At 51.9% G+C, this 17,072-nt stretch overlaps 1 protein-coding gene across 2 annotated transcripts in view; it reads left to right on the forward strand.

Annotated features, from left to right (window-relative positions):
• The window catches only part of SHANK3 (SH3 and multiple ankyrin repeat domains 3), a 368,629-nt gene that overhangs the window by 106,623 nt on the left and 244,934 nt on the right, over nucleotides 1-17,072 (forward strand). For both annotated transcript variants that reach the window (XM_064498806.1, XM_064498868.1), the window contains exon 10: nucleotides 8,012-8,330. In XM_064498806.1, coding sequence (XP_064354876.1) covers nucleotides 8,012-8,330 — 319 coding nt within the window. The remainder of the gene's footprint in view (nucleotides 1-8,011; nucleotides 8,331-17,072) is intronic.

A 17,072-nucleotide genomic window follows, 5' to 3' on the forward strand; every position in this document is an offset into this window, starting at 1 on the left:
CACCCGCATGTTTATCACCAATGATCTGTGGTTTTTCTAGGTCATTGATGAAGAGAAAAATATAAATATTATTGTACTAAGAAATGAATTATTAAACAATCGTATTGGAAATGTCCCCAGCTGTTGTTCTCCATTAGCAATTCATTATTGCATTTCTTATTGTCTCGATCTGTTGAAATGGGCCCTAGTAATTTTGCACAGTGGAAACATATAATCAGAATATCATTGGGGTGTCAAAAGTTTCATCCAAGCTTATTATATCAGCAGTTATTTTTGTCAGGCTCTTAAAGCCTGTTGGCTGATATAAATTAAATTTGCATTCCTTTTTTTTTTTTTTTTTTTTTTTAATTGGAAAGTGTCTTGTTTCATCTTTTCCAGGTTTTTCCTGGGAATTATATGAGGCTAAGCTCTGTAGAGTTACCTGAATCATCCCAATGACCCTTTCAAAGCTGTCTTCCAATCCTCTGGATCTTTTAAAGGAGTCTTATAAATATAGGCCAATGAGGTGTTTTGCACATTCTTTTGAACTTTGGTGTAGAAGTTTCTGATCTGCTAATTTGAAGGCACATAGCTGAATAAACGTTGGATATGCTGTCCTTGGAACTGATGGGGGGAGAGTTTCAAACACTTCACTTTGTTTTGTGTGTATTTTTCCTAGTACAGAATTATGTATAGGAGCTATTTTCGGATACAGATCGAAAATACTTGCTATTTCTTTTCTGATTTTCTGTTATCTTCTTTGTTGATTCCATTGTGTCCTTTCTGCAACGGATTTGTGGATGTTAGGATTTCCTCTGTGGGGATTTTAGCGATGGCCTAATAGTGCAAGTGGGATTCTTGATGAGCTGAGTGTAACGAGGTGAAATAGAGGAAAGAAAAATACGCTAGACACTAGACTGAAAGTATTTCCAGTGTTGAGAAGTCTCGGGCTGATGGATTTTGTCTGAAGAGAAGGGCTGAAAAAAGCACGTCATGCACTACTCGCAGGTGATTTGACAGCACATTTGAGAATAGCTGGTGGGTGAAAACTAGCAGGTTTAATTAACCATATTTTTAGCAGTTTCAGTTTAAGTTTTACAAATGTAGAGTAAAATCCGTTTCCAGCTGTGAAGGGCTGGCACACTGAGCAAGACGAGGCAGGAGACCTACGCGAAGACGAGGGACTGAGGAGTGATGGGTGCGAGAGGAGGGAGGCAGCTCTGAGGGACTGTGTCAAGGGACGAAGCATCAGGTGTGAAGACTGGTGATTGAGAAGCAAATGGAGACGACTGGAAAAATGATTAGGGGATAATTTTTTTCTTATAATTAAAAAAAGAAAAGCTATAATTCCTTTCAGTGGACTACTTCTTGGTACAGGAGTAAATTAGCATCTCCCTCTTCAGAGCTGACAAGGCTCCTGCTCTGCCTGATCACTCTTTCCTTTCTTTTCCTTTAGTTTCATTCCCAGCAAAAACACCGGGAAGGTCCCTGTCGTAGCCTCTTCCCTGCGCGGAGCAGAGGCCCGGGCACGGCTCTGCCGCACGGCGCGCGGGGGGATGCTCTGCCGCGCGGGGGGATGCTCTGCCGCGCGGGGGGATGCTCTGCCGCGCGGGGGGATGCTCTGCCGCGCGGGGGGATGCTCTGCCGCGCGGGGGGATGCTCTGCCGCGCGGGGGGATGCTCTGCCGCGCGGGGGGATGCTCTGCCGCGCGGGGGGATGCTCTGCGCCGCCTCTTCGTTCCGCTTGGTAATTTTCCGCTATTAAAATGTAAATGCGGCCTCTCAGCTTGGAACTGTGGAGGCTTTTGCTCTTCATGTGCTTTTGCTCTTACATGAATATTTAACACTGAGCCGGCAGATCTCTAAATCACCTCGGAGCGTTGATTGCGTTTCAGTTCGTTAGGCGGCAGCGTGGGGCGGTCCGGCGCGCGGTCCGGATGCTGCGCGGTGCCGCGCCGGGAATTCCTCGGGGAGCCGCGGCCGCAGCCTGCAGCCGCCTCACCTGGGGGACGAGGGGCGTTTTTGGGTGGGCAGCGACGCGTCCCCCCTCCCGGAGGGCGAGAAAGCAAACGGGAGCGTCGGATGAGCCCGGCTGGCGCGAGCGCGGCTGCGCTGGTGTGAGCAGCGCTGTCATGGTAACTGGAGTGACTCATTTTGCTGGGAGAAACCCGGTAAACACACTTTGATTAAACTCTGGAGAAGGTAGAGAAAGGCATGTTCAAAGCTGATTGTCTGACCTGAACCAAGTCTTTTCTTTATTGCTCTCGCTTTCCTCCCTTCCCCTTTGGGGACAGAGGATTTGGGGGAGGGAGAGAGGAAACCTTCAGCAGAAGCTGTTACCTGGCAGGAGCCTGAGACGATCCTGCTTTTAGCAACAGCGGCTGGAGTTTGGGCTCAATGGCTCACTATTATTACTGGGATGTCCACGGTGGTTTTGGACGTCGTGGCACGCTGATCGCGCTCTGCGGCCTTGCACGAGCCCCTCTGAGCCTCCTGGCAAGGATTGCACCTGGCAAACCCAGGCAAAATTGGCTCTTCCAGTTGTAAATGATTATTGTTTGCACGCCCTCCCCGCTGGCTGCTGTGCCCCTGGAGAGCAGTCCGGCTGCGGTGGTGGCCCTCCGTTGCAGCTGGCGGCGGAGGCAGGATCGCAGCCCTCTCGCGGGCACCCTACGGCGTGGCCTGGGAAGAGAGGGGTCCTCCCGGGTGTCCGAGGCCCTGGGTGGGCCCAGGACGGCCGCACGTCCCGGAGACCTGGCTGCAGCTGCGCAGATGTGGTTGGCCTGTTGCGAGGAGGTGGCTGGCTCATGCGGGTCTCCTGGGAGGGAGCCAAGGCCTCTGACGGCTGCTCGGGGCAAGGGGTCTCGGTCAGTTCAGCGTGTCCAGCCCCCCGTGAAGCTCTCGTCTTCTCCTGGTCTCCCACAGACAGCACAGCGTTTCCCCAGGATTTTGGCTTTTGAACACATGGTGATGCCTCGGGGAGAGAAATAAAGAGGAGACCCCATGGGAGGGTTGTCGGTCCCTTGTTTGCTTCTCCTAGAAAAGGGCTCAGAGGCAACGTTAAAAGCAATAAAACTGATGCCTAGAGAGCTCCCAGCGCTGCACCAGTCCCTGCTGTCAGCACGGTGGGTGTGTTTTCCTTCGGATAGCCTGCCTGCATCGCCGCCCTGTGTGCACGACGGCCTCGGTTTTCTGTAGGTCGCAGTCCCCGGGCACGTGCCGGCTGCCTTTGCTGTCCTTGTCACTGCTGCCTGTGTCAGATGCTGGTTTCCTGCTGGACTTTCTCATGCACGTAAGTGCGCCCATAGGACCTTCAACACCCGACTGCCTCCACGGGTTCCTTACTCATTTCAGGGTCCGTTTTGCAGACTGGCCCCAGCCGACCTCCGACGTCACGTAAATATCTGCTCTGTCCTCTGCCGTCTGGCCGTGGTGAAGAGAATCTTCTCGCGCAGCAGCTTTTGTGTCCTCTGCTGTCTCCGTCTCGCTGCAGGTCCCGGCTGAGAACGTGGTTGTATCTCTGGCTGTGTCTAAATCCTGCCTTGAGAGCAGACCCAGGCTTGTGCTGTGTCCGAGGGGCAGAGCTTCCAGACGGGCTGGACATAAGGCTGCGCTTAGAGGAAGGCTGCGGATAAGCTCTGGGCCATCTGGGGAGAGAAGTCCTCCGTTACTCATACAAGCTGCAGCTGTCCTCGTCCTGTGCAGCCACCGGGATGTCTGCTGCCTCAGTGTTCTCACTTAAAGCCAGGCTTTCCAGGGCACTTCTCGTCTTGTTTAGATCCCTGACCTCTGTGCACAAGTGTCTGATCTCGGTCCGTCGCCCTCCTGGCTGTGCAGTGTTGCCCCAGAAATGGGCTTTCTAAGCACGTCCCAGGGCCCCGGGGTGGCCTGGGCTCCGGAAGCGCCCGGATGGCTGAGAGCTGAAGTCAGGGCAGGCAGGATTTCCAGAGACCGTGCTTTTGAGCTGAGGCTCCTCCGTGATGTCCTGCCTCTCTCTGAACTCCTCTCTCCATGCCAAAGTAGAGGCCTGGGTCCTAGGTGCTTTGGTCAGCATGCATCGGTGCGTTCGGACACCTGCGTGCCTAGGGAATTCGCAGTCTAAGTACATCAGCTGCGAGCCTGTGCCTGTACGGGTGCAGCAAAGGAGGCTTTTTGATTCATTCTCTGGACTCATGTGACTCTCCTGCCCCTAAATCCCATTTTGGCAAATGAAATAGGCTGGCTTAGTCTCAGCTTCTATGCAGTTGTTGTGCACTGGAGGCCAAATTAAAACTACAGATAGTGCGGGTGTTTCCTGCCTTTGCAGCTGTAATACTGATATCTCCGTATGCTCCTGGAGTTTAATACTCGGGAATCTTTGGCTTTACAACCTGCTGTGCAACGGGGATACCTGCTCACTTACTCTTGTAAATGCCACGTTATATTGTGCTTCAGGGACCCTTAAACTTGATGGTATTATAACCGGGTTAGTGAGTAGCAGAGGGGTCCTGGGCTGCTTTCTCAAGCTCCTTCGCTCTTCTTCTCTGGTGTGAATCTGAGATAGAGAGTTTTCTTTGTTTTTAAAGTGGATGCTATAATTTCGGTGTGGAGAGCTTTGAGTGTGTACGGTGACGATTACTCTTGGGCAGCGTGTGAGAGCAGGTGACCAAGTGATTCATCTGACAGGCTAAATTAAAGTACTTACCCTGACCTGTGTCTAGAATTGTAAAGTAACTTCCCTTTTACCCGTGAGCCCCTGAGCAACCAGTTCGTGCCATATCGCCTAATAACTGGCGCTTGCTGTAAATGTCTCACCGTGCAGCAGGCCCGATCCTCCCTCTCTGAGCCTGACCCTGACCCTGCACACGCTCGATGCTTCCCCAGTTTGATGTGCACGCTCGTCACGCGCGGGACCGAGACAGGCTTACGGCGTTTCGGTCGAGCTGAGACAACCAGGGGCAGAGGACGTCTAGCACAGACTGAAAGCATCTCCTGTTCCGTGCGCTGCTTCCTTTCCTTGCGAGATAAATCACCACTTTTTTTTCTTCTTTGCTTTTTTTTCTTGTCTTCAATGCTAACGTTGTTCTCCAAGTAGTTCCAAATTATCCCCAAAATGTTTGTGGAATTGTTTCTTGAAGGACTATGCCCGTCACATGGCTCTGGCCAAGTCCAGCCAGGCCCCGTTCAGTTGAAGTCAGGTTGGTAAAAGTAGCTTGCCAATAGGATTATTTTACAGCAAGTTTGTGTGTGACCAGTTCAAAATATGATTTTTTTCCCTAAGTAGTTAACATCAAGAAACTAATGATGAGTTTATAAAACACAATGAAAGCCAGCTCAAGCCAAATTCCTGCCTGACCTTTCCATTGCTGTACTCTTGTTTTTGTCCTTCCTCGGTTCTCGATTTGGTGCCGAGACCAACGGTGGTAAGTCTGGCCAAGACCAGGAGCGACGAGCCGGACCGGTGCTGGCTGGAGCCCGGCTGTGCGCACGGATGCTCCTTACACTTCGGACGGCCGTTCCAGGAGTAACGAAGAGGGTCACGCGTGCACAGGAGGTGCCCGAGCTGTCAGTGCCGAGCTCTGGCGGCACCAGCCCTTTGGAAAGGGCTGACTGCTCTATCAGGCTCCTTCCAGTGCTGCAGGGAAAAACAGGCCCGGCAGATTTTTCTAGATCTTGAATATTTTCTTGCTGAATATTTCCAGTTTGCCCAAATTCTCGTAAGGTGCAGATCCAAACTTGGCATCTTCTTCAGCTGTAAGGTTGCTTATCGGTAGGGCACTGCTGAGGCTGCGTCTCGCTGGGTCTTCGTTATTTGCCAGGTTATACGCAACGGGGTCAGGTTGTGTCTCTCCCCTGCAGAGCGGTGCTGAGCTCACGTTCGGCTGAGTGCCACCCCGAGCTCACGGCAGTCCCCAGGGCACGGTCCCGCGAGCCCTCTGCTTCATCTTTGTCTTTCGTCACCAGACGCACACTGTGGATGTCTCATTTGAACAGTATGTGCCTTGGGCTCCAGACCGGAGAGGAATTCAGGCCACGGACTGATTTGCTTTCACCACTGTTCAGCACTTCTTTTACTAGAAGTAATTCTATACTTTTTCAAGAACCACGCTTAATGTTAGTGAATTGTCTTCATTTGAAAACAGATCTTTGAGACTTGTGAGAAACTTCCTTGTGTTTCCAGTGCTCGCTTCCAATTTCTAATAATTTTTAAACCTGTCAGTTGCTAACACATGTATCCATTTAATATTTGCTTCTCTGATTTTTTTTAATGGTTTTCTATGAGAAGTGGTATAGTAGAAAGCTGAATATCGCATGGAGGTCTAGCATGTATCTGGATGGTACATGAACTCAGTCCTTGTCAGGCAAACGTATTCAGAGTTGTCTCAGAAATGGCAGTAATGAGCCCTGGCTTTGGCTTCCCCTCGAGTGCACTGCACTAATAGCACTGGCGATTAATTAAAGTCCCGTGCGCTGCAGCCGTGCAGACTCCCACCCCCCTGACCGCAGCGTGTCTCACCCCAGGGACTGCGCCGCGTGCCTGGCCCGGGCTTTGCTCCTGCGCGCCTGCCACCTCGCCGGGTGCCCGTGGTCTCCGGTGACCGTTTCAGCCGGTTTTCTGCGTTGGGGGGGCTCGGAGGAGCAGAGCACCGGGCGCTGGGCAGGGGCACAGCCGCGTCCCGGTGCCGGAGGCGGGGGAGCTGGGCCGAGCCGCTGCAGGGAGCACTGACTCCGCCGAGAGAAATTCCAGCACTGCATGGTTAGAAGTCATCGGAGAACAAACGCATCGAGTTGCTATGGCAACGAGAAGATTTACAGGAGCCTGAAATCCTTGTACTTTGAACCTAAAATATGCCTCTGAAAAATATTCCGAGTCTGATCGTGTGGCACAGCTGGAAAGTTTCAAGAGATCTCGCTAAATGCCAGGCGACGTCCTGCCCGGGTGCCTGGCTGGTCCCTTCCTCCGAGACCTGCCGGTGCGGCAGCCGGACAGTGCTCGGGGTCTACTTGCCCCCGCGCGAGGAGCCGCGTCCGGGAGGCAGGCGGGTGCCGACGGGGCTGGCGGTCCTCGGCACGGTGCCACGTGCCGCTCGCGTGCCCGCCAGCGAGACCGCGGGAGAGCTTTGCGCTGCATTGCATTGCATGGCGTGTTCTAGCTGTCCTGCTGCTTTCGCCACTAAGCTTGTGCTAGAAATGGGCTGGATGCCGTCCGCTCTGGGTTCCCTGCAGGCTGCCACAAACAGCAGCCAGCCTTTAGGCGTGTTAAGCTTCAGGTTGGAAGCACAATTCGGAGAAGACGTCTCTCCTCAGCCAGGGCCTGCGGTGCTGCTGCTGTTCGCAGGCTTGGCTCCGGCACGCCTGTGTCCTCACCGCAGAGCTCTCCTCTCTGCAGCCAAGCGAGGGTCACCGTTCCCCCTCTTTCTCCACCTGCAAGACGGTTGGCAGAGACAGGAATCTCCATCTTTAGGTGACTTTGTGAGGTCCATTTCCTTCGGACACTTCTCAGGGTTAAGTAAAGGGTCGGGTAGGGCAGGCAGTAGCTGTTTTAGTCTGTGCACTATAGTTTTGAGGCTTACACTTGGTGCATGCCTAAAGCTATAGACTTCAGCCTACTGTGCTTTCAAACAGAGGAGTAAGCAGAGGCCGGGGCAGCTGCCGGTGACAGTGACAGTGTCAGCGTACGTGCTGCCGCTTGTGAACCAACAAGGCTGCGCCTGCCCCCGCAGCTTGTGGTGTTGGGGTGGTGGCAGCCCCAAACCATGCGGCTGGCCACGCCGTGCTCTTCTCTTGCCCGTGTGCCGCTCCGAAGGTGCAAGGTGGTTTTTCATGGAAGGACGACGGTGTGGCTGCAGCGTCCCCGCTGCTGGGACGGGGGCTGGCAGTGGATGGAGCTCCTCCTTGCCCGTCCCGGCAGTCCTCCCGCTCCCTCCGGGAAGCGTTTGCTCTCCCTTCCCAGCCCCGCTGCGTTGCCCCTTTTCCTTCCCAGACGGGACTGGCCGCCCCCGACGTCGCGTTGTGCCTCCGGCGGCTAACGCAGCTCTCTGCTTCTCTTGCAGTGCCTTTCAGAGAAACCCCCAGTTACACCAAGCGGCGCCGGATCCTGGGCGCGGGCGGCCTCTCCTCCCCGCGCGTGCTGCAGCGCTCGGCCAGCGACAACAACCTGAAGACGGAGAGCCGGGCGTCCTACTCGCCGGTGCCCTCGCTGCGCAGCCTGCCGCCCCAGCTGCTGGTGCAGATGCAGGAGGTGGCCGCGGGGGACGGCAGCCTGGCCAGCGCCCGCAGCGCCCACAGTCGCTCCCCGTCCCTGCAGCGCGTGCAGGAGGAGAAGGAGGCCGAGCTGCCCACGCTGCGCAGGAGCAGCCGCGGCAAGGCCAGGTGAGTGGCGCGGCGCGGAAGCGGGAGGGCCGGTGCCGCGCTGCCCCGCGGCTCCCGAGAGCGGGGAGGGTCCGTGGGGCTCCCGCGGGGCTGGGGGTGCGGGGCTGCTCTGCCAGACCCCTCTCCTCTTCAGCGGGACTGGTCGCTGCTCCTGGCACCGAGTGTTAGGGTGGACTTAGCGGGGGCAGCATGGCCGTCACCCGTGTGTCGGCATCCCCAGGGATCCTCGGGACCGCAGGGCCTTGGATGGCGACGAGGAAGGCTGGTGGGGTCCGACACGGTGCAGGTGCCCATGGCCGAGGCTCTGCATCGCCCTGAGCAGGGGCTGTCCGGGAAACCGGGGGCACCGCTCCGCTCTGGCTCTCAGGGCACGCGCAGTGGGGGTTAGTTTCCTTTACCTTCTCCCCAGCCCTCGGTCTCGTTTTGTGCCTCTGCAAGCTGGTAAGTGCATCAATTCCGTGTTGCGTTTGTTGTTGCTATGACAATGAATGCATCTTGAAAACGAAGCCTTCGAGGTGGCATATTGCAGATAAGCCAACATCTAATACGTCCGTAGCGATGTGCAGGTGGCAGTCACCACCTTCCCTCTACACGTATGCGTATGTGCGGCTGTGCTGTCGTGTAGACACCAGAACTCCTTTGGGTCTGGAAATATTTGATGGGAACCGTCATCGTACCCATCGAGGAGCATGGAGACTCCGCTGAGGAAGTGCAGTGTCCGGGCAGAGAGCTGCCGCTGCTGCTGTTAGTAGTGTGGGAAAGCGTTCGTTGCGTTTCGCAGGGCTGCGATGAGCGGTGCACGTGGGAATAACGTAACCTTGCGTTCTCCCGCTGCTCCCAGGGCTTTCACTGGCCCTGTGAAATGCAGACTGCAGATGTGACACCCACTTGTCACAGCTCGTGGCTGCCTTTGCAAAGGGAAAGGTTTGCGAGAGAGCAAAGGCGTAAACACCCTTTCTGCCCAAGGAGGATGACTGCTGCTCGTCTGTGGACAGAGACCGCCCCGGGATAAGTGTTGCTTGAGAGGGTTCATTGCGGAGGGTCCCTTTGGTAACAGCCAGATTCAGGTTTTGCTTTTTTAGTTGGTCTGTTAGTAGAGAGGTGAGACTCACCATAGCCAAGACTGATGAAAAATAAACATCTACTCAGAAAGGGCTAAAGAGAAGCTCTGTAATACCATAAGGTTAGAACAGGAGCTTGAAGAGTGGGTACCAGGTTTGGGGTTATTGCTGTGTTTACTAATGACCATGAAATGGATTTGAGTAGTCTGCAGATGACAGCTATTTACATTAACTCCGTACCAGAAACAGCTTTGAGGCCCTTCAGGACAATCTAAAGAGTTTTGGGAAAAAGAAACATGATAGTGAATAAAAAATAATGAAAATAAATGCAAAATAGCTACTAGAGGGGAAAAACTTGAACTACTCAAGCACCTGGTAGGGCTCTTAATTAACAGTTTAACTCAGGATAAGTTGCAGGATGTTTTCTAAACAGCTCAGTGGAGACCTCTGTTCAATGTGCAGCTTTCATACAAAATGCAATGAATTTAGGTTGCCTAAAGAGTGTGATGGATGATGATATGGAAAATAGTCTGATATCTTGGTCCAGATCAATGCTGACACCTCTGAGTGCTGCACACCAGACTGAGCACTACAGGTCAGCGCAAATGGTGTGAGTTAAAGGGTTTCGGAAAGATGCTGTGAAAACGATCAGGAATGAACGAAAAAAATCTTTGCTTTGAAGAGAGATTTAGAAGAACAGGATTGTTACCTTAGAAACAAGATGAATAGGAGGAAATATGTTAAATATGTTGAAAATACTGAATGGCTGAGAAGAGGGAAATAGGGAACCTCTGCCTGTTTCATGGCACAAGAAGAAAGGAACATGCAATGAAATCAGTGGTAGGCAAAGTCAAAATCAGTAAGAAACAGGTTTTTTTCCTCCAATCTGCAATTAGTTCTGGAATTTGCTGCCTCAGGAACTTGTTAAAACCAGAAACACAGTTTGACGGTAAAAGCATTAGGAGGAGGTTGGCATGAGTAAAATAATGGGGGGGGGCGGGTTATAATGAGTCAACTTTTGGAAGTATTCTCAGAATTGCCTGGAGCACCTGATGGCCAGGCAGGGCGGAGGGCAGGCCTGGAGGAGCCTCGAGCCTCTCCTAGCTGGACCATTCCCGGGGAGGAGGAGAGTCGAAGCAGGGCTGGGCTTGGAGGTGCTGGGCGATGTAGGGCCAGTCTTGGGGAGCAGGGCAAGCGGAGTCTTTGCAGAAGCAGGTCTCCTGCAGCTGGAGGAGCTGGTGGGCAGCGGTGGGCTACGCCGTGCCGGGGCTCCGTCGCAGGTAATTGCTGCCCCGCTTTTGCCCGTTGGCTCCCTAGCAAGTGGCAGAGAGGGCTGGCGTTGCTGCAGGCTCTGGGCTCTTCTTTGACCCGGTGTGCAAACCTCAGCACCTGCGTTCGTTGGTATCTGAGCACGGGTTGACCTGTTTCGTGCTGAACCCGGGTGTGGAGGCTGTTCGCCGTGCCGTCCATCTCAGCTCGGGTGTGCTCTCTTACAAGCATCGCAAATACCTGCAAAGAGCACCAGGAAGGCAGCTGCTGCTTTGGTCCTACTGCCAAGTGCTCTTAGGGTGAGCGTCTGCCCCCACTTTCTTCTGTCTGTCTCCTTGTGTGAGGTTGTAAAGGACTGCTGGAAGCGACTTTGTTATAGAAGCACTTGGCTAGGAATAGTTTTAGGTAGTTCATTTTATTCAGCTATTTTGAGATGCTTCTGTATTTTTGTAGGGATGGGAAGGTTATGAAATTCTTTGCATTGAGACTGGGGGAAATGAAATTCACGTACGTACTACCTACATGCTCCATGTCTTCTACTCCCCGGCGAGTTCAGAGCTGTCGGGATCATGGGGAGGTGGTCTCAGTGACCCGAGAAGAACAAATATCCCTGACGAGTCAAGGGGAAGGAAGAAACGCTGGCTGTTGAATCAGGTGGGGGGGCCGAGCCCTGCAGTCGCGGTCCCGTGTCCCCTCGGACGGGCTGCGTGGTGGCAGGAGGTTCAGCGGCCGGGAGGGTGAGCAGCGCCTGTGCAAGAGCCACGTTCCTGCATGGGACGGACCTCCGCAGCCTCAGCCGGGGCTCCCAGCAGTGTCCCGCGATGGTGTCCCGCGATGGCAAGCCCGCAGGCCGTGCCGGGACGGGCTGTGCAGTGGGCACTATCCACCCGCGATAAGGGTTGATATGCTTTGAAATTACACAGATACATAAAGCACACTGTTGTCATTCAGCATGAATCTGTACCTAACGTGTGCTTAGAGCCGGTAATTAATAGGGATGTTTTGTTTGATCCAGTATTTCTGTTCCTTGTTTGGCCTTATCACTTTCCCGGTCAGTGCCCAGTGCGTTCATATTAAGTTTGATGAGAGCTTTTATCTACCCCGGGGCTGAGGAACAGCGGTGCAGTCATCCCCATCTCATTTGAGTGCTCAGGTCCTGGTGGGGTTTTCTTTTTAAACAAGCAAGCCTTCCCTTTGTGAGGACTGCCAAAATGTCCATAAATACGTGAAGTTCTCTCACATCTTCCTTGAAAAGTCTTGCAAAAAATCGTTTCTGGATCAGATTTTTACCAGAGTAAATACCAAAAAAGTTCAACGTCTGTAATGCACACACCAAAATTCTCTATTCTGGGGAAGAAAACTGCCAGCAACAGTCTAATCTTTTTGCATATATTCAGGATGGCGAACAAAATTTAAATGAAAGTTAGCCTGCCATTAGTGTTTCGTTGTCCCAGAAATGACATGTCCAGGCACCTTGGGGGCCCATGGGCTCCCCAGCAGGTAACCTCGGCGCTGGTGTTCGGCTGCGCTAAGAGCAGGACCAGTTATTTATTATTCTCGTTGCTCTCGAGACTTCAGCCATCCTCATGATTTTGGTGGCTCTACAAAGACGCCTGCTGCAGAGCGGCCGGCCCCATGTTGTAATGTAAATGCTAGCCATATGGTAAGAATTAATGCAAATAACTAGGAGAACTGTTGGGATTTTGACATGCAGAAACAAAGGGAAAGAAGTGGGGTTTTTTCCACTGAACACTGCACGAGCGAGGCCAATACCGGGAATGACTGTGTTGCCATCCTTTTGACTCGAATGTGCGTAGGTACCTATGGGTCAGACAGGCAGGTGCTACTAGAAACGTTTCCATGTTCCAAGAGCAGGAGAGGCCAAGCCCTGTTTTTGGTTTTTATTTTGTGATAATCACCAAAGCGAGAGACCAATTTTTGGCCAGAACCGCAGCATCTGCACTCAGCATTTTAACGTATCGGTGCTGCAGTACCGTCGCGGGGAGCCCGGTCCGTTCAAGGGAGAAGGTCCCATCTGCCAGCCGGGAGTCGGTGTCCTCCCCGGCTGTCACGAAGACCCCGGTGTCCCCGGGTGAGGAGCTGGAGGAGAGCTTGAGGACGGAGCGCGGCGCGGCCCCACGTGCCTTTCGGGGGTGGTCTGCCTTCGTGCCAATAAACCGTTCTGGGACGCGAGCCCTGGGGGAGGCTGTTGCTGACGCATTTGGCTCTGAACCCCGGGCTCAGGTCGTGCTGCGGATCGATCCGAGGGTCCAGAGAGGGCCCGTGGAAAGGGTAGAGCAGGACCCGTGGAAAGGGTAGAGCACACAGTGATGGTTCGGGGGAAGCCCCGTGATGGAGGGGCTGCAGCGTGTTCCTCGTTCCCGTGTCCCTCCATCTGCATCCCTGGAAAGTTTTCTAGTCTCTGACCTGAAGATTTCTTTCTGCAGTTTGTTTGTTATGTTTTATCTGGTGCAGTTGTGGTGAACAGCTTATTCCCTTCCCCCTTGCAGCAGTCCTGTGCGTCCTGAAGGCTGTTTATCGTGTTTTCCTCCGCGTCATCTCCTCTTAAGGCTACTGACCTCCATTCCTTCGTCTTTGCCCCAAGGTCTGGTTTCCTAGCCCTCGCCCCGTCACTTGTCCCCAGCCAGCCCCTTCCCTCTGGCAGCGTCGCACCCAGAGCAGAGCAGAGCCGCTGAGTACAGCAGAATTACGCGGTGTGTTTTTCGGGCTGTAGTTCTGATAGTTCACGATGTTACGTTTTATGAAATGGTGTGTGATGTGTGACTCACATTCAGCTTGTGATAGCCTCCACTTTTTTTCCCTCAAAACCAGCTACATAACCAGTATTTCTTTGAATTCTTGTGCAATTGATGCTTCCTGCGTAGATTCAGTACCTTCAGCTTATCAAGGTTCATTTAAATTCTAGCCCTGTTCTTTGGAGTATTTTGCGATCACCTCGTATTGCCTGTAGATTTGGTAAGGGTCTTCTCCGGTCCATCGTTTGTTTTGCTTGTGAAAACACCGGTCCAGGACAGACTTTCCCATAACCCCCCAATCCTTCCATCCATTCTGGCAGCGAGGCGTTTGGTTTATCCAACCAGTCGTTCTCCCGCTCCGCTGCAGTCTGATCGCAGTCGTGTTTCCCAAGCTGGCTGCGGGAACGTGACAGTGTGAGAAGCCAGAAGGGCACCAAGTGCCAGCAATGCCTGTGATCATTTTCTTACTCTCAATGTATTTACAGAATGATTTATTGGTTTACTTGCTGCTTTCCATAGTAGCATCCCCTCTTGTGCCTGTGCCTTTTGGATTTTTGTTCCTGTATGTTTATGCTATTCCTTTATATCTGCCCATAGCAATCACTCCCTTTCTTCCAATTTCTGTGCTGTGTTTAAAGGCAGTGATGCTCTTACGATTTAGCTGGTTTCTTCCTTCACTAATTATATGTCCTCCATGTCAGGATAGGTCGTGCTTGTGTCATTACTGTGCTCTCTCTGAAAAACTGCTGTTTTCCTTAGCCTTCCCTGTCATGGATTCATGTAATTTGGGTTGAAAGGGACCACTGGGGTCATCTGGTCCACCCCTGTGCTGACTTTCGGTGAAATCTTGCCTCCAGTGTTCAAGAATGTGTCGAAGTCGACCTCAAAGTCCATTGCTTGTATTTTGCTGGTCTTTCCCTTTCTCTTCCTAAGAAATATGAACACTTATCTTTTCTTGATCATTCCTGCCAAAGTTAGCTCTGCCTTCACATGTTCAGCCACTTGGGATCAAAGCGCTAAAAGAGCTTCTGCGGCTATTTTCTGCACCTTCTCTATAGAAAGAAGCTGTCAGGACTGTGGCTGGTCATCCTGGTCCTTTCCCATTAGACCTCTGGATAAATACAATCTGTTGTTATCGCTAAGTCCTATAAGCTGGCATCAGGGGCGGTGGGGGGAGTAACATAAAACCCACTTAACCGGGTCAAAACAGAGCTCTGCCTAGCTCAGTATCTTGTCCGATAGCTGCCCACAGCGTGTGCTTGAAGAAGATGCGTGCAGAGGAAGCCACTGATTGTCCTCCCCGCTTTCTGAAACGTCTCCTCCTCTGGTCCCGTCCGCGAGGATCTCTGCAAAAGGAAGGGTGAATTACTGATGTCTAATTGCCTGGTGCGCTGACGGAAAGCCTAGTGTAGGATGCTGTTCAGAGCTCTTCATAAAAACTGTATGGAGCTCAATGTTCTTCGGCTGCAAATAAACAGAGCCTTCCTTTCCAGCGCCTCTCCTCAAGGTTCTTGGCACTTGCTGCCTTGAGCAAATATCCTTCTAAAATTACTAAAAGTGCAGTTATTTCATCAACCAGAACCTGGGGATTTTATTTTTAATATTCTTGACCTTTCCTTGGGGGGTTTAACAAAATAAATGCCTTGTCCAATCTCTTTTTTCTTATTATTATTTTTAAAAATATGAACTGATTCAGTATTCCCAAACCTTTTCTTTTCCCTCAGCAATGTGAATGAGATCTTTGCCCTAAATGCTAACTTTCTGGTTTGTTTGTTTATTTAAAGCCTTAGATGCTTTATTTTACCCTCCTAGCTTTTGAAAGAGTTAGATCCGTTTGATTTGTTCTACCTGCATTAGGGATTTGAAAAGAAATTACTGCAATTTGTTTCACTCTCTCCTTCTGTGCCTAGTTTTTCAGATTAGCACCAGCTGTTAATTTTGATTCCCTTCTGCTTCTCAGCTGTAGCCTAGGTACCTTTATCAGAGCATCTCAAAAATAATTCTCTGGGGATGCGGGGGGACCTGGTGTAGATGGTGCAAAGGCCACCCCCTGCTCTGGCTCCTTGCAGGGTCACCAGTGTGTTTAAAGTGGCTTTTGCACGGTTTGCAGCATAGCTGATATCACTGAAAGCGGTGCAGCAACACCACTGTCAAGCCTAACATTTTTGGTATGATGTTTGCTTTTGGGGTGAGACAGTGAAGAAATAAGTAGGGGATCTTTTGCTCCAAGATAACTCCTTGTTCTGGGATCAAAGACCAATAAAGGATCAGAGCGACGCTGCTTCTTGGGGCGATGTGAGGTGAGAAGGACCATGAGATGCCAGTTGTCAGACTGGACACTTAATGCAGGAAATAATGTGTCTTTGCAAAGGCATTACAGAACTGTAAAATAACTGAAGTTGGAAGATGGCTGGAGATCATCTGGTCCAACTGTCCTACTCAAAGGAGAAAAGCGGGCTCCCAAAGCTTGTCGGTAAAGCAGCTGGAAGCCCTCATCTCCTACCCCTCGGCGTGGCTGCAGGATCTGCCCGTGCCAAGGGTTTGGCTGCTCCGTGCGAGGACACGGGTCTGCGCCTCGTCCATGGGTCGCTGCCCTGGCCGCGGGCTCTTGCCCCGGTCCCGCTCAGCCGCCCTGGCGGCACAGCAGCCCTTCTGCTCCCACCGCGACCCGGTGCAGACCACGCGGGCGCTGAACGTCTGGGCTCCGGAGCAGAGCCGCTTCCCGCTGCCCACGCTTCGCAGGAGCACTGCTGCCGGCGGAGCAACTCCCGCTCCTGCAGGCTTTTTGGGGGGGACGGAATCTCACCTTAAACATGTAAATAACCACTCATGCCCAGAACTGCTCCAAGACGTGCTGCTGTCCCCCGTGCAAAACAAAACACATTTGAAGTAACTAGGCCAAATCCCTTTTAAGTTTCGGTAAACCAAAAAAGAATCTGAGGAATATTCAAGAGAGATTACCTCCACGCTAGGCATGTTTGTCTCTAAAATAGCTTATTCTGTTTGCTTCAAAGTTCCCATAAGAATATATGCTGTCAACTGATGGTACCAACAAAGCTTCAGGAATATTTATTTCAGTTGAGCAAAATTAAAATGGGATTAGGTCAAATGAACTGAGACACCCCACAGAGTGCTCGCCTCTGCTAGAGTATGAGTGCCTGTCCTGCCTCCAGGACTGAAAGGCCATTCCGCACGGCAATAGCTCTAACTTTCTTCCTGGAGATTTTTACAAAGCAAATACAAAAATCTGCAGCAGTACAATGAGAGCAAGCAATGCATGTAGATTGTAAAATAAACAGAACTCACCATCAGAATAAATAACAAAACATTTTGATAAGCTTTTACATATTCTATTGGTTAAAAGATTGGATTTCATATCTTCAAACTATAGTACGGAATTTCTGAAGTGCCACAGAATTTATAGGACCTTCATGGAGAACTAGTTTGTTCTGGGTGAACTGGAGCATCTGGCAGTAGAAGAAGGCCTTGATGTGGTGGGCATTACTGAAACGTGGTAGAACAGGGAGAAGCAACAGGCTAGCTCGAAGTCTGATTTGAGATGTAGAAGAGGAGATTAGATCCAGGATGGGTGGAGCAGTATTTGGGGAAGTTTTGTCGAGTCTGAGAAGATGAAGTTTGAGTGGATAAAACAATAC

The sequence above is a fragment of the Dromaius novaehollandiae genome, chromosome 1, assembly GCF_036370855.1.
Source record: "Dromaius novaehollandiae isolate bDroNov1 chromosome 1, bDroNov1.hap1, whole genome shotgun sequence".
Taxonomy (NCBI): Eukaryota; Metazoa; Chordata; class Aves; order Casuariiformes; family Dromaiidae; genus Dromaius; species Dromaius novaehollandiae.